The following is a 22686-nucleotide window of genomic DNA, read 5'->3' as shown; positions in this document are numbered from 1 at the left end:
AAGAAATAAATAAAATATTGAACAGTGGTTGGTTTGTGAACCCAAGTTTGGGAAACCCAGATCTAGCTTTATTCTATTCTTAAAAGAAAAAAGGTTTTCATAATTTTTCAACCAAATGTAAACAAATATGTGCCTTTTCACTTTTCATCTGAAGTCACAAATCCCTCTTTATTTTTTAACTCCTCTCCTTCAACTACCTGTCCAATAGAGAATGACCTAACCTTGTACATTTGAATCATTAATGTTAGAACATTTCGGCCAATGTTCTGATATTGCTGCATTTCGACATCCGTTCCTGTTTACGTAAGAAAAACAAATACCATTCAGTTTAGGGCAATGATGTCCTGATCTATACCCTTTTATAAGGCACCATTTGAGTGATTAGCCATTTGTAGTGATGTCTGAAACCATAGTGGACGTTATCAAGTGCACTCGTTCAATCCCACAATGCACAGCAATAACGAGTGTACAATTGATTTACGCTCAAGGGCTAGAGAATACCCATAATGCACTGTGAGAGTCGAATGAATTCCCACGTCTCACCAGAAGATGGCGCCTACAGCTGAATCATCCATTCATTTTCCAAACCGTTGGTCCAAAGTGGGTACAGCGTAATATCATACAGGTATAACTTCCTTTTTCATTTATTATTAGATTGTTTAATTAAGGTTTATAAATGCTAGTTTCCATGACAGAGTCCAAGATAAATCTTTTCATCTTTCTACTGGAGCTGCCAGTTTGCTGTGTTTCAAATGATTATTAAACAGCACAAACTATGCAAAGCGGCAGCCCCTCCGTCGCAATTCACTCCTTCAAATGCACTATATTAGTGAACTAATGTAGGGAATAGTGAATGAGGGTTTTCGACCATTTTATGCATATTGTATGTATTTTACATAACAACAACAGAATTTATTTGACCGAAATTCATACTTCACACTATTTTTTTATTAAAAATCCATTGGATACTAATTAAATGTCTTCAAAACTTTTTGGCTTTGGCTTCAAAAATTTCCCCAAGAAATAGGCGTGAATTAACCTGTTGTCCTCAGATGATTCCTCCTCTTTCTGACAACAAAGCAGTTGAATGCTACAAACTTGTAATTATAACTTCAGAAGTGGGAAGTATGTCATTTCCGATAGCATGTGAAGGCAGATCCTCCAGGAGCGGGACTGAACACCTCTGGATTACAGCCAGGCTGGATGTGTGAAAATATCAAGTAGGGATGCACGATATATCGGCTATCATATCGGTATCCGCCAACATATGTCAATTTTTAATGTTATTGGCCTGATAAAAAAAAAGTTTACAGATATTATAAATCTGATAAATAATGGACTATTTCCTTCAGCTGAGACACTTCAGATGCCACTGTTCAACATGAGGGTTTTGAGTTGCTTGAAATATGATTGGAATCACTTCAAAAAAGGAAAATACGGTTCAGTGCAACATGTGCAGCACAAGTCTGTCATAACGGCTACATATACAATTATAATGAGAACGTTATAATTGTGTGCTTGGGTCATGGCTTTTAATGGTGAGACTTTTGTGTTTGTAATCATGCTCTCAAAAATTACATAAATATATCGGCCAATATCGTTTATCGGCTTACAAATATAAAGAATCATCGGTATCGGCCAAAATGTTCATATTGGTGCATCCCCAATACCAAGAGTCTCTTATCCTAGTGCATCCATCAGTTGAACATGTGCAAGTCCTTGATTTAGATGTTTTATCCAGGACTGGTGTTCAGATGGTGCAATTTTTCCATCTTGGTTCACCTCCACCAGACCTGGGGCCCGTACCATGATGATAGTTGAACAAACTCAGGGTTACAGAGTTAGTTTCGGGTTGACAAAACCAAACCAATCCAATCAGGCGTTGTTGGTACCATGACGCTGATGATCAACTTTCTCTGTTGACTATGGTGGAAACTCTGCTAAAAGCCAAACCACTTGAATGGTACCTAAAAAAAAACAGGGTTGGCACAAACTAAACTGAAACATACCTGGATAGCCACCTAAACCGGCTTCAAGGTATAGGCTACTGGTCTGCGAAGAGTTGCTGCTGGAGGTGGTGAGACTTTTGTTTATGTAACCAGGCTCTCAAAAATTATATAAAAATTTGGTTTGGGATTTATCGGCCAATATAGTGGTTATCGGCTTTCAAATGTTATCAGTTATCGGTATCGGCTAAAATTTTCATATCAATGCATCTCTAATGCCAATTAGAGAGTCTCTTATCCTAGTGCATCCATCAGTTGAACATGTGCAAGTCTTAGTTGTTTTATCCGGCACTGGTGTTCAAGATGGTGCCATCTTGGTTTACCTCCACTAGACTTTGTCTGCGAAGAGTCACTTCTGAAGCACCCAAAACAAGACCAGTTCAGGGTTCAGTCGGCCGGAGCGGCTCTCATATCTCTCCCGTACTGCTTGAAGTACAAGTGCGAGTGATACTGAAGCTCAGGCAGCATCATCCGCACGCAGAACCCCTGATCCTGCAGCGAGAGGTTCCCCCGCACCTCGAACCCCACGATGGTGACCGACTCCGTCTGCCGCGGGCGCAGCAGATCCTCGAGCTCCGCCGGGGGAACCGACTCCCTGGAGACGCATCTCCGCCGAATCCTCTCCGTAGATTCCCTGAATTTCTCCGTCTCCGCTTTCAACCTGTCCAACCCGAACTGACCCGCCTTCTCCCAGAACACCTGCGCAAAGAAGTCGTAGAGAAGCGTGTCCAGGACGTTCCACGAGCGCACTTTCGCCCGCATGTTCTCATCCAGCTCGGTCACGCTATTTTTGGCACGAGCGTTGAGCCGAAGGTAAGCCAAGTCCTCACGCTCCAATCCCAGAAGAGCTCCTAAAAGAACCAGGGATTCGTCGAAATGCTCGGCGATCATCACCAGGTGAAACGCCTCCTCTAGTTGCGCAAGGTCCTCCGGCCAGGAGCCGTTCCACTTTTGGTTGTTGAGCCCCATGTCGAAGCTCATGGGGTTCTTGGCTAGTCCATTCCCGGGTTCCTTCGGGTCCCAGAAGGTCTCCGGAGAGTCCAGGAACGCCTTGAGTGCGGGTTTGCCTTCCCTGGCGGCGGCTCGGTGTGCGCTGAGGAATGCCGGGACGTTGGAGGTGTGGTATCTGAAGACCGACTCGAAGGTCTCGATCGGGTCTCGTAACAGCGTGATGAAGACTGTGTTTAGGGGCATCACCTTCCTCACCTGAGGCAGGTCCAAACGCATGTGGCTGCACAGCAAGTCAAACTGAGACGAACCCTCGGGCAGCTCGTCCACAAACGCCGCTCTAAATCTGAAACAGAGGGAGAGAGAGACAGAGCCAGAGTGAAGAGCTTGTTTGGTTTAAAGCTCATTAACCTTTGAATGGCATTTAATGGTCTGAAGGGGAGGTCAAGAATACGTTGTTAATGACTGACTTGCTTGATCCATCCACCCTAGAGAAATGTTTATATTCAGTGAGCGACACTTTCAAGGCATGTTTTTTAAGGTAATTTTTGGGGCACCATCCATTGCCGTTTGTCTCCAATTGTCTTTAAGCACCCTAACGCTGGACTATCATAAAAAAAATGAAAAGTGGATCAAAAGTTCATTCAGGTATAACTTTAATGAAAGGTTTTGATCCACTTCAAATGTTGACTACTGTAATTTGCTGTCAAATTCATCTTTCTCCATTGACAACACCATTCAAACGTAGCTTTGTATGCTAACAAAACAGTTTGCGTAAATCACAAGCATTTAATTTGGTTACACTTTACTTTAAGGTGATATAGTTGCATTGTACTTACTCAGATAAGTATTAAGTAATATTAATTAACTACACGTACTTACTATAGAGTTGTGGTTAGGGTTTGGTTTAGGGTTAGTTACATGTAGTTATGGCTAATTTACTGTTATTACTTTAGTACGTACATGCAGTAACGTGTAACTGCATCACCTTAAAATAAACAGTTACTTTTCATTATATTTAAATACATTTTTGGAGGATCTTTAAAATTCCTGAATTGCTATTTCATGCATACTGAGTTTTTTACACTGTTAAAGAGTTGGATTCCCATGCTAAACATGGACAAAGTTTCAAAAACTAAGTTGTACGTTTGAAGGAGTATTTTTGTTCCAAAAATACTCTTTCCGGTTTGTCACAAGTTTCGTAAAGTTTTTTTCGAGTATGGCTCTGTCTTACGTAAGATAGAGCGGAATTTCCTTATATGGGTCCTAAGGGCACTTCTCCGCGGCCGCGCGCGCACTCGCAGACCAGAGAGAGAAGAGAGCGAAAGCAGTACGTTACCTCAAAGCGCTATGCTCGGCTTTTAGGGAAGTCAATGTCACCAAAGAAGTGGGTTTTTGGTTGGCAGGGCAAGACAACCCTGCACAGATTCCCAAAGAACCCAGCGTTAAGGGAACAGTGGATGGAGTTTGTTTTTTCGAAGCATCAACGGAGGTTGTGCACGACTCTTTGTTCCCTGCATTTCGACGATGATTGTTTTATAAACAAAGCCCAGATCGACTTATTTGCAGATTGTCTAATGCTTAAGGATCGAGCAGTCACGGTGAGTAAACTACTTCAAATGTCTCTCTGTGTTGTTGTTAGATCAGTTAGCACAGCTATAGCACACCGCCCACACGGCCCGCCCCCAGCCGCTCGTTTTTTTCCGGAAAGACTCGGTACAGCCAATCTTTAACTTATAAATATAATAAAACTAAAGACGTTTTGGAGATATGAAGGATGCAATACTACTCTATAGGTACTCAAGATTAACAGGAGATTGAGTGAAAATGAGCATTTCACCCCCCCTTTAACATTCTTAAATTATCTTTTGGCACCAGATTGATAAGCATGACCTGGCTAATTTGCTGTCACATTCATCTTTCTGCAATAACAGCAATTCAAAAGTAGCCGTGTTCAAAACCACTTTGCTAGCAACGCATATAGACTAAATCGTAAGTATGCCGTTATATTGTAGTGCATGTTTTTGGAGGCTCTTATGGGTTTGTATTTTTATCACATTTGTCAATTGGCACCCTTGATCGATTAGCATATTTAGCATGCTCCAGTTAGCACAATGCTTTAACTAATTTGCTGTCGAATTTGATCTTTCTCCATGGAAAAGTAGCTGTGTATGCTAGCAATCCTAGAAACATATAAATCATACTGTAAAAAGTTCATGTAAGAAGTTCATCATATTATAGTAGATGTGTTTTGGAGGCTTTTATAGACTTATATTTTTCTTAAATTGTCTTTTGGTACCCTGGATGGATTAGCATAGTTCAATTACCCCCATGCATCTTTTTCCATTGACAGTCACTTAAATAACAGAATACTTTGCAAGTAATGATCAATATTTAATGATATTATAGTAGATATTTTGGAGGTTTTTAAAATTGTTAAATGAACTTATATTTTTCTTAAATTTTCTTTTGCTACCCTAGATTAATTAGCATGGTCAACTTCATGCTCCATTTCATCAACTAATTTACTGCCAAATTGGTCAGCCATTCAAAAGTAGCCATGTACTATATGCTAACAAACTAATTTGATAGCAACACATAAACCGTATTATTTTTCCTAATCGTTGGTTTTGGAGGCATTTATGGATGTTTAATTGTCTTTTGGCCCCTTAGATTGATTAGCATGGCACTAAATGGCCATCAAAAACATATTTCTCCATTGACAGCCATTTTAAAAGTAGCCATGTACTCTAACAAAACAATATGCAAATAACATAATTTGTAATCATTTTTTTATATATTATAATATATTATAATATATATATATTTTTTTTTTTATATATATATATTATAATATATATAATATCATGTTAGCTAAGTCAACAGTGATTTCAAGGTGTTTGGTTTCATTTCTTTGACATGATCTATGCTATTTATAGCCCACTTATAGTCAAAACTGATTCATTGTAGTTTTTGGCCAGGCAGTGCATGAGATGGTTGATATCCCATCATGTTTCCAATGTCAATAATATCTACAAGATATCAGTGTCATTTCATGACATGGCCAATCTGTGGTCACGATTTAGCTATTAGATGGCTATTAGATGTCTTTTTAAATGTAAAATTGCTTTCTGGGAAGATACATTGTTGGGTGCGCTCGTTCATACCTGTTTGGATAGTTAAACTGGTAGGTGCGTTGTGGAAAGGCGAAAGTGGCGCTCTCTCGTTCCCCAAGTCGAAACAGTATGTTCTGCACGGTGCTGCTGCCGGTCCGGTGTGTTTTCAGGAAGACCACGGGTGCCTGTGCTCTCCTGCGGCGCTCGGCTCTGGCGGTCGGTGTGTGTCTGGCCGGTTGGTGTGGGATTGGAGTGTGTTTCTCGACAGCTTTTCTCTGGCTCCTTCTGTCTGCTGTAGGTCTCAGTTCATGAGTTCTGTAGGGGGAACCTTCAGGTTAGATGTGAGCTTTTCACGTGAGATCATTAGGATCTGAGCCAGTGCTATTTTAGTATCATTGAGATTTTCCATTTAGGGACATGGTGATGGACAAAAATATGAGATTCAATGCTTTTGGATTACCTCAAACCACTAAATTTGCACCACTTACATGAGTACTAGAAACTATTAACCGCTTTAGCTTGTTAATGACTCAGAAAGATGCCAACAAAAGAAAGCACTGTCAGCTTAACCTTTTTTTGTTTTTTTTTACGGGTCCTTGTTTTAGGTTTTTTTTTTGTGGTATTGTTAACATAAATGTGCAGTAGATGCAAGGGATGTGAGTTGAAGCAGACAATGACTTTAGTGAGCAAGTAGCACATATTGTAATATAATAGGCCAAATTAAATGTCAGCATAAGCCCTTATCACAAAACCAGGCTGGGTCGAGCTATACGTTTCGCCCAATGCTGTAACTAATTCAAAAGTAGCCATTTATACTTAAAGGAATAGTTCACCCAAAAATGAAAATACTGTCATCATTTACTCACCCTGAAGTTGCTACAAACCAAATGATGACAGAATTTGCATTTTTGGCTGAGCTATTCCTTTAAAAAGTTTGTTTACCTTACTTTCATAAAGTTATTCCAACTACATTTTTCGGTAACACTTTAGAATACTGTATCTTACTTACTGCATAACTAATAAGTAATTATTGAAGAACTAATAGGTAATTATTCATTAACTACTTCTTCACTACTGTTAACTACTAAGGAAGATGTGTTAACTAATCAGTATGTAATATATTTTTATGATTGTGTTAAGTAACAGTTAGTTAATCAATAAATAATGAATTCTGTCATAAGTCTTGAAGAACTACTACTAATTATCTACTAATTAAGGTTCAAGAAAAATAACTAAGAAGTAACTACTAATGAACAGTCATACAAAACTAACCTCAGATTAGTTTTTATATTTTATATACAGTACTGTGTGTGTCTGTTTTCCTCAGCATAGAATGCCATTGAGTAAATTCATGTTTGAGGCAATGACTGAGGGAAACTGAAAATATAGGGAACTTATTTGTAATTCATAAATAATTATCAAATAATTCTGCAGGAATTACTTAGAACCTGGAACAGTATTCTAAAGTGAGAATATAGGGAACTCATTAGTAATTAATAAATAATTATCAAATAATTATCCAGGAATTAGGCTACTTATAACCTGAAACAGTATTCTAAAGTGAACATATAAGGAAATTAATTGGTAATTAACAAATAATTATTAAATAATTCTTCAGGAATTACTTGGAACCTGGAACAGTATTCTAAAGTGAGAATATAGGGAACTCATTAGTAATTAATAAATAATTATCAAATAATTATCCAGGAATTAGGCTACTTATAACCTGAAACAGTATTCTAAAGTGAACATATAAGGAAATTAATTGGTAATTAACAAATAATTATTAGATAATTCTTCAGGAATTACTTGGAACCTGGAACAGTATTCTAAAGTGAGAATATAGGGAACTCATTAGTAATTAATACAGAATTACCACATACTTCTGACTCAAATCAAACTTACTGTAAAAAACACATTATTAACGGTATTATCTAAACCTTTGTAAAATAGATAAGTTATCATACATTATGATACATTTTGCTAATTAAATAAAAAGTTTGCTTATTTGCAGATCAATATATAGCCTAGTAAATGTCTGCACTTATCTTTCTTATTAGTGCTGAAGAATGACTAAAACTAAATAAAATAAAAAACATTGATCAGTGCTTTTTACTTTTCAAGTAATTACCTTTGTACATTTACTAAGGTAATTTTGAAAATGAATAGGCCAATAGTTTATCATTTTACTGGAGTAATATTTTATTGGGTTATCTGTACTTTTACTCAAGTACTTGATTTGTGTACTTCATCCACCACCCCACTGCTAAAATAAAACGGTTTATTGTAGTAACCACTGTGTATGACTGTTCATTAGTAGTTACTTCTTAGTTATTTTTCTTGCACATTAATTAATAGATAATTAATAATAGTTCTTCAAGAGTTATGACATAATTCATTAGTTATTGATTAACTAACTGAAACTTAACACAATCATACAATTCTATTACATACTAATTAGTTAACACATCTTCCTTAGTAGTTAACAGTAGTGACTTAAGTGTTAATAAATAATTATCTATTAGTTCCTCAATAATTCCTTATTAGTTATGCAGTAAGTAAGATACAGTATTCTAAAGTGTTACCCATTTTTCAAGTTACAAATACTTAATTTTCTAAGTAACTCAACAAGTTGAGTGAACATGAACTTATCAAAAACTTAAAAGTAAGGTCACCTTACTTGCATAAAGTTATTCCAACTAAACTTTGTTCAAATAACCATTTGTCAAGTTGAACATACTTAATATTTTAAGTAAATAGAACTTAACTGAGTCAGTGCAAAAAAGATAACTCAAAAAGTTGAGTTGAGTGAACAATTTTTTTTTTTTTACAGTGAAATACTTTGAAAGTACGGAGTACATTTTATTATATGTAACACAAGCACTTACCACAAAACCATGCCGGATTGCAAACCATGTTTGAGTCCAAATTACCTAGTAATTATTAAAATGAATAATTTTCTAGTGAACTTAGTGTGGCTTCCAGTGCACAACCCCAATTTAGAAAACAGCTTTTGCATCAACCAGAGAAAGAACCCAAACCCCATGAGCATTTTTTCATGCAGACTCTGCTGTGGTTCACTGATGTGCATCTGAGTTCAGAAAACCCCTCGCACATCAACCAACACTAGTTAAACTGAGTGTGCTCCACACCAGAATATTTGCTAGGCAGGTTCATTCGAACCTTCATCCAGAGAACCAGCGCTTAAAAGTTTTAGTCCTTTTAGTTTTAGTTAACTATAGGCTAATAACCCCGCAGAGATAAACAGCTCTAATGGTAAAGATTCTCTAGCAACGCAAGGGTTCATGGCTTTGATTCCTAATGAATGCATGATATGTAACACCTTGAATTTGCCTCGGATAATTGCATCTGCCACATCTAGTTGTGTTTATCTGCCAGTATTGCGGTATTTGAGTGTGTTACCTGTTGTTCAGCAGGGAGTGTGTGGCCAGGAGCGTCAGCAGGAGGAAGATCAGCAGCGCCGCCAGTAAAGCGCTCACCCGATGCCTCCACAGCCAGCGCAGGCCCATCTCCACTAACATCTTCAGCTCTCTGAGTGTCTGAGGATCTGTCGGCCTCCTCTAACCTGTTTAATCCTGTAGGCCGGATCAGGAAAACACACCCACACCACCTCACACACTCCTCAGGCTTCTCTCTCTTCTCCACACACTGATGTGTAAGTCTCACTGAGATCTGTTGTACTTTTTATTTTGGTTTGTTTCGTATGTTATTTTTAAAACGGGTTGGTTAACATCATGGTCTAGTTAGCCCCTGCTGGTAGATGCTGTAATGACACCAATGTGAGTATTGCATTCTGATAAAATGCAGCACAAATTTATAGCAAATATTTGTCTTTATATTGTAGAAGATGTTTTTATGGAGGCTCTTATATTCTGATGTCTTGGCCTTCACAGATCAGGATTGTCACTAGTGCAGCAGTTGAGACAAATATGTCTCCTGTAAATATGTGAGGGTTAGGGTGAATGAAATTACATTTTCAGTGGAAGTATTTTCTTCTCCTTTTTAAAGCTACACTGTGTGATATTTTCCCCCATCTAGCGATGAAATTGTATATGACTACCCAGTGAATATTAGTTTCTGTTCCTTTCAATTTCGAGGGTGCTTTAACTCCTACGGTGGCCGTATTATTACAAGATGAACATGGCTTCCAGTTCGACTTCGTCCAATTGCGCCTTTAAAACTATTCATCACCTGTGACCCGTCGCAGCACAGATTTATGTTACAAGGTAAATAATACTTTTTCACCATTGACGCGAGGAAAAGTAACGCAAGTTATACTAGAGGTCGTTCTGGCGTTATGCACAACCATGCTATGGTTAGACAAGCAACTATAAAACTTAGAATTTACACAAATAGGCTGAATTACCTGTCGAGAAGAAAGCAGGAAACTTCGGCGTCCGTTTTAAAATCTTTGCTCCTCATGAACTCTTTCCATCTGGGAAAAGTTACTCCAATATTGACTTTGGTCTTGCTGATTTGCCTGTCGCGTGGCCGTTTTAATTCTCTCTTTCGCTTCCTTGGCAACTCTGCTACATGTCCTCGAAAATAGGCGTGATCCTCCATCAGCAATCTTTCAAATCTGCCAGCAGTCGCGAGTAATCTCCCCCTCGCATTCGTCTCTGTGTCACTGAGTGTAAAACGCGAAAGGCGAAGCTTGAATTTACAGGCATGTCCCTCTTTGGCTAATGTAGTTTCAAGATGGAGGGGCAACATGACGACCGGCATTCGAACCCCTCACCCGTATGTACTTTCAATGGCAGATTATAAACTTACGAGAATACTTTATTACTTGAAAGAAGTAAATATACATTAATGAGCACATATATTTTTGAAAGAACTAAGTGTTTTTTGCTAAGAATCAACTAAAAAAATTACACAGTGTAGCTTTAACATTGTCACATGTTTATTATGTCACAGAAGCTTAAAAATTTTTTATTGGTTTCTCAAAGTGTGCATCCCTCCATATGCTTTTAGGACGGATATTTCCCACAACCCTTAAGATTTTTTAACATTCAACTGGTTTATTTCATTTATTTAATTGTATTATGTGATTTGTATGGAAAGAACACACATTTATTATTACATCATGTTATTGAACATTCCTGCATTTGTGTCACAACTTCCAATGTACAATATTTACATACTAAATTGCAATTTACATTTTTTTTTTCTTACATTTGCATATTTTGATTGTGGGTGCTTTGGAAACAAGTGTCCGCCAAATGCTTAAATGTTTATTTTTTTTAGACAAGTCTCATTTTTAGTATGTCTCCTAAATTATGGTATGTTTAAAATTATGTGTCAAAGGTGAAGAGAATTGTATTTCCATGTTGTTGTTTTTTTTCTGCCATTCTCAGTGCAGTCAAAATAAAAGTCCTACTTAAAATACATCGGTCAAACAGAAAAACTAAATATCTAAATATCGGTTGACCACTAGTTATAAAATCAGGACATTACTGGAAGTTTACTAAGTGTTCACTAACAGTGTAAAGTTAACTAACTTTAGGACTGCACAAAATACAATCTAGAAATAGTAAAATAGTAAAATAATGGTATTAAGCGAATCAGGCTTCAGTATTCTCAGGAGAAGCTAAAGCTGAACGCAACGTCTCGTTTCCTTCTCTGGGAACCAAGTTTACATCAGTAACCAGAGATGTTTTGTTACATTAATTGTGGTTGCATTCACAGTTTGCTGTGCAAAATAAAATTTCATAATGAGAAGCAAGAAATCTGAGGTGACACACCTATATAATGCATTTCCCTAATGTCATAATAGTAAAATACATCTATGTAAAATATAAAACACTAGGGGTGTAACAATATATAGTGTCACAAATTGTCCCAATATATCGTGGATAGTGACAATATATATTGTGTATAATATAGATCACCCAAAATAAAAATTACTGTGTGTTAGAAACAATTTAATTTTACAGAGTTTTAGTGTCAGTACTGCATTAAACTACTGTATATAATGTTGAATATAATGTATAATAATGCAATGGGGGAATATTTGTGGGTCTTATGTTACCAGTAAAAAGTGTCCTACATTATTATTTTAAATATATCTAGTCAGTGACAGAGTGCATCCATATTCGTCTAAAATAAGTTTTCAGCTTCAGAATTTTAATCAACAGTACATTTTTTTTTGCTAACCTTTTACCATATGTCTTGGAAGTATCGCAATAATATCATATCATGAAATCAATATCATGATATGTATCCAATAGAGACATGAGGGTATCGTAACACCCATATAAAACACAAAAGCAAAGACCTGCTGAGTCAATTGAGTTCCAGTGGATGGAGATCTTGATACACCAGTGCAGAACCTTTGACATCATATAGACGGGGTGGAGCATCTACTCAAAGTATAAATGTTCTGCGCAGTCATAAAACATGTTCACTGTAGCAGAAACAGACAGCAAAGCACAGAGACTAAAAGGTACTCTAATAGTTATTTGATCATAGAAAGAGGTTTGAATAATGAGGTAAAGAGAAATTGCTTGTTTACTTAATGCTTTATTCAACCAACAGGCTATATTACAGATTCATTTTATACTTACAATGTATTTGTTTTTGTTTGTCAATGAAAGGCTAAAATGAAGAAGGTGAGAATCGTTCTGTTGGGTAAGCAAGGAGCAGGGAAGAGCGCATCTGGAAACACTCTTGTTGGTATTCATCCATTTCACACATCGTCCAGCTCGAAGCGAGCCACTCAAGCGTGTTCAATGAGCATCTCCACTGTAGACGAACAAACAGTACAAGTGATTGACACTCCTGGATGGTGTGATTCTCCTCAATTTAAGACTGAAATGAAACCGGAAATTTTCAACTTCATAAGCATGTGCAAGCCGCATGTGTTTATCTTGCTGCTGCCTATTGGCAGGTTTACCAACGAAGAGATAAACACAGTCATGGATATCCTGAAGGAGTTTGGAGACGAAGTCAGCAAATACATGATTATGCTGTTCACCAAAGGGGATGAACTGGAAGATATGCCCATTGAAGACTACCTGAAGGACGGACACCCAGATCTGAAGAAAATCATTCAAATATGTGGAGAAAGATATCACGTCTTCAACAACAGAGACAAAAAAGATCGCCAGCAAGTCTCTTCTCTTCTGAAGAAGATCAATGACTTGGTGGAGAAGAATGAAGGAAAACGTTACACCATAGCCATGAATGAAAACAAGAGTAAACAAACACTTGAAGCAGATCATTCAGAGCCAGGAAGAATTAAAAGTCCTACTGAAAATGAAAAAAGACATGATGACCAAGGGAGCAGTTGTGATGCTGAAGGAAAAGAAAAAGAAAAAGGAGAAGCATTGGTTGATAGAAAGTTGATGCAGAATATGGTAGAGCAAACTGAATCCTTCCACAAGACTGTGCTGAATTTCCTCAAAGCGATAGACCACTGGAAGGATGATAAACTGAAACATGGCAAAACAAAGAATTAACTGCAACCAGTGCAACAGAACTTATATCAAAATCATTAATTACAACAAGAATATGAATAATCTATTGGCTCATATGCACAGAACGGATTTTTGTGCGAAATTCGTCATCTTTGGTCATTTATACATTTAAAAAATAATAATACATTTAATTTTAAAAAGGCGCAAAATCAAAATGTATCCTTGGTATCACTTTATTTTGATGGCAGGATGAAGCAGAGGGTAGACCCCCTGGCCTGAGAGTGCCCTTCATAAAACTATTGCTATCAAAATGTTGTATCTTTCAATAAATCAAGATGAGCTTAAAGTTGAATCTTCATTTAGTACATCTATACATCTATAGAGATTCTAGAGAACAGGTTTGCAATTTCGAACAGATAATATAGCCAAATTAACTCTTGTTACAGTATAAGTGATTTATGATAACACCACTCTCTGACATCCACTCTCTTACAAAACCACGCTCTTCATTAAGAACAGAACACAGAGCATTATCACAACCCCACTGAACCCAGCGAAAGCATTAAACATTCATTAATTTGCAGAAATTAAACTCAACAAAGAAAAACATTTTTAAAATACTAATAGAACATCTTATTCCTCTGCAATATGTAAGCAGTGTATGTTTTAAATATATTAAAAAATTGTGCTTTGTTCAACAAATATTGAAAATATAGCTGCAAGCAGCCATTATCGGGGCCAAGATCAAAGACAGCAAACCATGCCAACTTGTCTGGGAGTGTCAGACTAACTGCAGCAAGGAGCAATTAAAGATATTTTAAAATGATTTTAGGCAAAATGGGTGAAAAAAATCATATATACAGTCACTAATAATTTGATTTAATGGTTTGTCACTTTTAACCAATAGTTAAATAAGTAAATAGTTAGTTTCGCAGTTACGAAATTGATGTGATGTGGTCAGAGTGAGGTGACAATGACACATACAAAGTTTGGTGTCAAATGTCAAGGCATTGCAGAGATAAAGCCGGAATAGTCATTTTGGCATCATGCCTCAACTTTGCTGCTGCGGTATACGAAAACAGTTTCGTCTATCGACACGAAATCCATTACATTTTGTCGACACAGTCTGGAGAGGATACAACTCGATTTTGGTGCCGATGACTCATATCAAGTTTCGTAAAGATATGCTAATGTGTTAATAAAGTGTAGCATTTTATATCACAATACTGTATTGAAGTCAATGGCAATTTCATGTTTTGTTCTATTATAGCGCCAACAAGAGGCAAAATCCCACTGTTTTTTTATGTGTCCTCAGAGTGAGCACATAGCCTACATGTGTCAAATTTGATGAAAATCTCATTTCATTTATAGTTAAAGACATTTGGATATCAGTCGACTCGGCATGACGTCCTGAATCGAATGAGACCACTTTTATGATTTTTGGACAAATTATTTGGAAGTTATAAGCAAAAATAAGCATTTTTCATATCTCCGGACCAGTAGGTGGCGCTGCACCAAAACGCAGCTTGTCGCCTCAGTTCATGCTTGTGATGACATGTACAAAGTTTGGTCTGAATACGCTAAAGTAACACAGTCTCACCCCAAAAGCGTTGCAGAGATACAGCCTTACATCTGTTTTCACAAGCACTAAATTAGTTTTTGCGTTATTCGAGAACGGTTTGACGAATCGATATGAATTCCATAACTTTTGTCGCCATGTTCTGAAGATGATCTGATTCAATTTCGGTGAAAATCGGGGCAACTGTCTAGGAAGAGTTCGACGAGTTCCTCTTTTTCGAAAAATTCTAAATGGTGGGAAAATTTAATGATGAAAGTTTAATAATTCAGATGGGCTTGAGCTAAAGAATCAGATGAAAAAATAATTTTGTTTCTAACCCTTATGGTTCAAAAGTTATTCGCATAAACTTTGGACAGTTGGTGACAGTATGGTGACAGTTCAGACTGTCCTCTATCCAAATTTCATAATTTTCAGCAAGCGGTTCTATGGGTTGCCATAGACTTCCAGAGCGGAAGAAGAAGAAGAAAAATAAGAACGCCAACGATTTCAATAGGTGCCTAAGCACTTTCAGTGCTTGGCCCCTAATAATCAAACAAAACACTTAAAAGATCAAAAAGAGGGTTTTTGATTACAGTGCATAAAACAATAAAAAAAAAATGCTCTCTCATTCTAAACAATAAGGACATTTGACACTTACAGTTGAGGTTAAAGAGGATACAAAAGCATTACCTCCATATAATGTAGGCCTACCTGTTTTATTGTTTTATTGTTTTACACTGTTTCACTGTTTTACAGTGCATTTATATAAAACCTTTCCTACTGCAAAAAATGAAGTCCAAAGTTCAACAGATGGCTAATAAAACAGGACCCATCTATGGCAGATGAAATCTCAATATCTGGAAAAGAACTTTATTATCAGGAATTAAAAAAAAATACCTACACTAAACTTGTGTCCAAATGTGTTTTTTCCTCAAAAGTTAAAATCAAAATTTGTTTATTATTTATTTTATTTTATTTATTTATTTTATTTTTTATTGCTCCATGGTAAAAACACAAAACATTTCATTTTCTTCTTTCGATAATTTAAATTCCCATGTGCAAAAGGGAGCAGAAAGAAGATACAATCTTATGATATCTGTCCCCTATTCCAAAAAGAAAATAACCTTGCTTAAGCAGCTTACAGTCAAAATTACACTGACAAAAAAACAATGTTGGTTTAAATATCAGCATTCATGCAGTATAATAAATCAGGCAATGCCCAGACAACAAAACAACAAATAATCCAATACATATAGAGGAAAGCAAAACAAAAAAACAACAACATGGACCTCACCATATTAATACTGACCAAATTTACTCTGTTTATATCTATACTTATACTGACCAATATTACTAGACCCAATATATATAGAGAACAACAAAACAGAACAACACAAAAAACAAACAAAACAAAAACCAAAACAACATAGACCTCACCATATTAATACTGACTGAATATACTCTGTTTACTTATACTTAAACTGACCAATATTACTACAACCTTTAAGATTATCATGTAATGAGTTCCACAATTTTACTCCAATAACTGAGGGGCACATTTGTTTTATTGTTGTACGTGCAAATTGATGTTTAAAATTATACCTTCTCCTACTGAACTCTTTCTAACTGATAAAGGTGTTGTATTTTCTCTGGTAAGATTTTATATCTTGCTTTAAACAAAATTATTAGTGTTTGAAACTTAACCAAATCTTCTAACTTTAATATTCTGGATTTAGCAAATAATTTGCTTGTATGTTCTCGGTAGTTGACTTTATGAATAATTCTTATAGCTCTCTTCTGTAGAATAGATAAAGGTTTTATATTTTATATGAAACTTAGTCTGGTAGTCCAACACGCTCGATGCAGAAAGATTAGCCTTTTATAATTCAAAGAAGACTCAGGAGATCCGCAGGAATAAGTTATGAGTATAACTATCAGGAGTAACTTACAGGCAACAAATAGCCAGCAGGCTTCTGTGTTTTATACCACAGTATAATTACTGTATAACTAGTTTTAAGCATGTATATAGGCTACATTATTATAGCCTACTGTTTTTTTTTATTTTTGTCTTTCTACACAGTTTTAATTTCAACACGATATTGCTTCACATCAACGGCTTTATTCAGGTTTTATCTTTTACATTTCATATCTAAACTTCAATAAAATACAGAATTACCAGCATATTGTAGTAACCTGAACCTTTACCTCTACTGTGTTATTGTCGCTTATAGACTACTTGCACAACTACTTCTGCGTTCTACTTTTTACAACTCTTACAACTCAATGCAACAGTTTCCAGTAACAGCGTTCAGCACACCTACATTTACGGCTGCCAATTGATTAAAACAATTTGTCATATTCTCTGCATTAACATGAATTATCTTGAAATGTTCCTATAAATATATTTTCTTTCCAACTGTGCATTCTGAATAATAAATTCACGAGTTCACACTTACATACAATTAGAGGGAGTGAAGTTTAATGCGTATTTGGTGTGCGTTTGAGGGCTCTGAGTTCGGAGTTTGGTCCGAACCCAGTTCGAACCTGACTTCAGCCAGTGTCTTAGATTAAATCAACTGAAGATAAAAGATATTAAATCTGTGAAGATCTCAGCAGAGGAGGATTAAACAACTCCACAAACAGCATTACCAGCTTCACTTATTACTAACCAGACTGACTTTATTTCTGTCAGACGTCTACATAAGTTTTATTGAGAATTAACAGAGGTTTAACTCTAATGTGTTTCATTTGAAGTCACCATAACAGTGATTAGTGTTTCCATTAGTTGGGCTCTTAACTCTTAACTCGCTGTGACTGTGTCAAACACATTTGCAGCAGCAAAGAAAGCTAAAGTGAAATGAGATCAGGTGATGATGGTTACCTGTTGATGTTTTATAATCATCATGAAGAAGCTTGAATCACTAATCTTTTTAAAATCTAACAATTATGTTCCATTAATATTTTCACATTACAAACTATTAGAATTAGAGAAGCCAAAGAAAAACTAATGTTAGAAAGTCAAGGGTCAAGAGCCCAACTAAAGAAAACACTCATCTCCATCATGGTGACTTCAAATGAAACAATAAATCATCAACATCTAAACCTCTGTTAATTCTCAATAAGAACTGTAGACGTCTGACAGAAATGAAGTATATCCAGAGTTGTATAGTCCAGGGGTCAGAAAGTAGAAGTCCTGCCATATGTTTATTCCACCCATAAACTCAGTCAGCTGATTTCTGTCTCCTGCGGCTGAAAAACTGCTAATTAGCAAATCCAGGTGATTGAAACAAAATACTGAGGAGGACTTTTACTTTCTGAACCTGGACTTTACACCTCTGCATAGCAATGCCACATGTCAGCCAAGAGCAAAGAAATAAACCAGAACTGGACCTTATCTGAGCCACAAAGTCTGTGTATATTAAATATGGAGTCATTTCAGCCTTAATAAGCCTGTTAACAAGCAGAATCACTGAAGGAATGAAGAGAACAGAAAAAGAGACGAGCAGAAACACAAGAACGACAACTGACTTCAGACACAGCCTTAGATGAAATCAACTGATTTCTATCTATCTATCTATCTATCTATCTATCTATCTATCTATCTATCTATCTATCTATCTATCTATATATCTATATATCTATCAAAAGTTTCATGTCACAATGCATGCTGGGTTCCAGTATAAAACTCCCAGCATCCACTGCTGCATGAATAAATAAATTATTACCACCATTGTAGAGACACGTGCTGATTTTTCATATATTTGTTTTTCTACACAACAGTGTAGCTCTGTTTCTTTGGTTGTGCATGAAATGTTTAAAAAAAAAACTCATTGTAACTCATTACTGTAGTTTCACAGTGGTGGTAATGTAACACTTTTGATACAGAATTAAACTCTGAATGAGATTAGTGAATGAACAGGCTTGATGATTTTGTCATAATAAATATAACAAGCTTCATTCACAAACCATGTGTGTGTGCACCAGTGTGGCTTGCAAAAGTGCAGTTCAAGCAGCAAGAGAAAAACTATTGTTAAAAAGTCAAGGGTCAGGAGCCCAACTAAAGCAAACACTGATCTCCATAATGGTAACTTCAAACCAAACATTTTCAATTAAACATCTCAATAACAAGATCTGTAGATGTATGACAGAAATAAAGTCATACTGGTTAATAATAAGTGTAATAATGTGTAATGGCTGGAAGTCAGTCGTAGTTATTGTGTTTCTCTATTTTCTGTTCTTGTGTTTCTCATTCCTTCAGTGATTCTGCTTGTTAACAGCAGGTGTTCATCATTAATGCTCAACAATCACTTACATATTCCCTTAATTATCTCACGGCAACACTGTGTCAATGTTACTTTTACTCTTTATAGTGTGTTTTTTCCTGTGGGGTTGAAAGGGTTAACAGTGTAAGATAAAAAGACACACCCACAAAATGTATTTTAACGGTAATAAACTAAGTTATAAAACAGGTGTATATACTGGCACTGTTGCCAGTAGTTTACTGTAAAAGTGTTTTTTTTTTTTTTTTTTTGGGTCACCATTGTGCTGACCTCATCAAGTGTTGCTAGTTTGTTGCAACAAAGCCAATAAAACAATAGAGAAAGCATTTTGCTGGTTTTTAAAACTATAGGGTTTAATTTATAGCTCTTTGAATCCCAGAAAATAATTTGGAAGATGTTATTCAAATTTAGATTTCATCTCCTGTTACAAAGGCAAACAAGGAGATCTTTAAAATCCATAAAAAGGTTTTCATTCCTCATCTGAGCTGCCGCTATTATGTCCCTGACATATGGTTGTGTCTAATTCTCAAGCTTTATCTGACTTTTTCGGTGTCTGGACGTGGCTGGGTATTCCGACCCATTCTATAAATGTGTTAATATATGGGGTGCGTCTGTTTTTCCCTCAACACTTCTAAAAAGGCAAAAAGAATTGACTTACCACAACAGCGGAAGGAAGAGAAGATGATCAAACCTCTTGTTGATTTTAAAATCCCAATACTTTGCTGGAAAGACGTTGCTCGCCTGTGTTGTGAGATCACAGAGGCTGGTCACCACTTTGTAAGCCCAACTCAGTCGGCCCAATGGAGGCATCCAATCAGTGGGTGAAGGTCTCTGCACTTTACGGTCTTTCCGCGTGGCAAAGTAATTTAATTCCATTTAAGCTGAAGCAGAAGTAATTGCTATATACAGGTGCTGGTCATAAAATTAGAATATCATCAAAAAGTTGATTTATTTCAAGAATTCAACTTAACAGGTGAAACTAATATATTATATAGACTCATTACATGCAAAGTGAGATATTTCAAGCTTTTATTTGTTATAATTTTGATGATTATGGCTTACAGCTTATGAAACCCACAAAATCAAAATCTCAGAAAATTAGAATATTACATGAAATCACACAGTAATTACACAGTGATACCATGGTCATTGAACCAGGTTTTGGTTCTTTTGGCAGTGTGGGCCGGTGCAAATCCTGCTGGAAAATGAAGGAAGCATGAAGTGCTCTGGAAATGTCCTGGTAGACGGCTGTGTTGACTCTGGATTTAATAAAGCACAGTGGACCAAAGTCCTCTTTTCTGATGAGAGCAAATTTTGGAAACCAAGGTCCCAGAGTCTGGAGGAAGAATGGAGAGGCACACAATCCAAGATGCTTGAAGTCCAGTGTGAAGTTTCCACAGTCTGTGTTGGTTTGGGGAGCCATGTCATCGGCTGGTGTTGGTCCACCCAACGCAGCCGTCTACAAGGACATGTTCAGACCACTTCATGCTTCCTTCAGCAGACAAGCTTTATGGAGACGCTGACTTCATTTTCCAGCAGGATTTGCACCTGCCCACACTGCCAAAAGAACCAAAACCTGGTTCAATGACCATGGTATCACTGTGTAATTACTGTGTGATTTAATGTAATATTCTAATTTTCTGGGATTTTGATTTTGTGGGTTTCACAAGCTGTAAGCCATAATCATCAAATTTATAACAAATAAAAGCTTGAAATATCTCACTTTGCATGTAATGAGTCTATATAATATATTAGTTTCACCTGTTAAGTTGAATTCTTGAAATAAATCAACTTTTTGATGATATTCTAATTTTATGACCAGCACCTGTACCTGAGATTGGTCACATTCACACTTACACAATCAAAGATACTTTGGTATAGCCCCCATGATTGCATACACTTGAAATTAAAGTAATGTTTACTTCAGTAGAGGTATGGCCACTACAGATATAAGTCAACCAACTTTACTTCTCTTATAATAGCTTTGGATTGGCCATACGTTTCACACGTACACTTATCTAAAGTAACATTAAATTAAAACAGAGGTAAGACACATCCAGATTTAGGTTGGTCAAGCAGCACTTTTGCTGCCCTAAACGGAAATTCACTTCTTGTCTTTGCAACCACGTACACTTGAATTAGTGCCAAATATCAGTCGTCACTAATCTGATGCAAAACTTGCGGTAACATCCGTTTAATCTACTTGGAAAAACACTTTCAGAGTCAGTCGGAATAAATCAAATGTAACAATTTATTATGTCAGGTAAATGTATCATGCCAATTTAATAATCAGTTCAAAGATAATAAATACAAAACATCAAATGCTCTGGAATAAAGAGAAACGATGCGAACCTGACATTAGAAAATACATGATGCGAAGTGTTTTGCCCACACTCCGCATCACGGGCTAATTTGAGTTACAAATAGCCCCGAGCTATTAATTAATTAATTATATACCCAGACCAAGACAGAAACTTCTTTCACATGGAAACATTTGCTAACAATGGGAATTTGCATTCAGAGTTTACACCTTTCGAGAGTAGGAGGCCATTTGCCTGGAGTACCCACCCCTCCTCTGTGTGCAAGTTATCTCTAAACTCTTAAAAACTTTATTACCTTTTGTTTTACTTCTTTGGGAATGAACCTTTTGCATCAGTCGCACTGAGACATTTCAAATGACACCAAACATGTATAATTACTTATTGTACACATTGCATAGGTTTTTAGTGAGTTTTAGGTGAGGAGAAGAAGAGGGGGAGAAGGGGGAGATGATGAGACTGTAAAAGCGAGGTATGAGCTGCACTCTGTGGTGCGTCTCAGATGTTGCTGTTACATCTGCAAGAGAGAGTTCAAATGCTAATTCTCATGAGACCCTTTTGCTTTCTCACGGGGTAGCCCAGACTTACTGGCACCCACCTTACAAGCGGTTATTTCAGTTTGTTCTAGTGATTAAAGCAACACTAAAGAACTTTTCCTCTTCGGTCGCCCTACAGGTTGGAGGTGGAATTGTCCATTAACGCTGTCGTAAATAATTTAGCCTACCGCAGCCTACTGTCGCACGCACACTCGCTGTTTATCCAGCACCGGCTTTGGAATGAACGATGTCCACTGACAAGGTACAGTATGTTGCATGATTTCATGAAAGTATGATGTATTGCGACATCAGAAACAAAAAAACAAACAAAATAATGACTATTGTAACGCTTGCCATCTCTTCGAATTTGTAGTTTTCTTATGTCTCATTCGAACTACAGAAACGCTACCCGATCTGGCAAACTTGCATGGTGTGGTTATAGCAGATATAGGGCCGCAAAGCGAATGCAGAAGTGCATTTCACCC

General features: G+C 36.7%; 1 protein-coding gene across 1 annotated transcript; it reads right to left on the bottom strand.

Moving 5' to 3' along the window:
• Nucleotides 1-30: 30 nt before the first annotated feature.
• Nucleotides 31-9765, bottom strand: LOC307165222 (galactose-3-O-sulfotransferase 2). Its single transcript, XM_079882630.1, has 3 exons — nucleotides 9494-9765; nucleotides 6122-6385; nucleotides 31-3300 (listed from the first exon to the last, which is right to left on the bottom strand). The coding sequence occupies exons 1-3, from the start codon at nucleotides 9610-9612 to the stop codon at nucleotides 2394-2396; spliced, it is 1290 nt and encodes a 429-aa protein (XP_079738756.1). The 5' UTR covers nucleotides 9613-9765; the 3' UTR covers nucleotides 31-2393.
• Between the last annotated feature and the right edge of the window lie 12921 nt (nucleotides 9766-22686).

The sequence above is a fragment of the Squalius cephalus genome, assembly GCF_949319135.1.
Source record: "Squalius cephalus genome assembly, chromosome: 1".
Taxonomy (NCBI): Eukaryota; Metazoa; Chordata; class Actinopteri; order Cypriniformes; family Leuciscidae; genus Squalius; species Squalius cephalus.
Note: the sequence above shows the minus strand (reverse complement) of the source record. Positions and strands in the feature narration are given on the sequence as shown.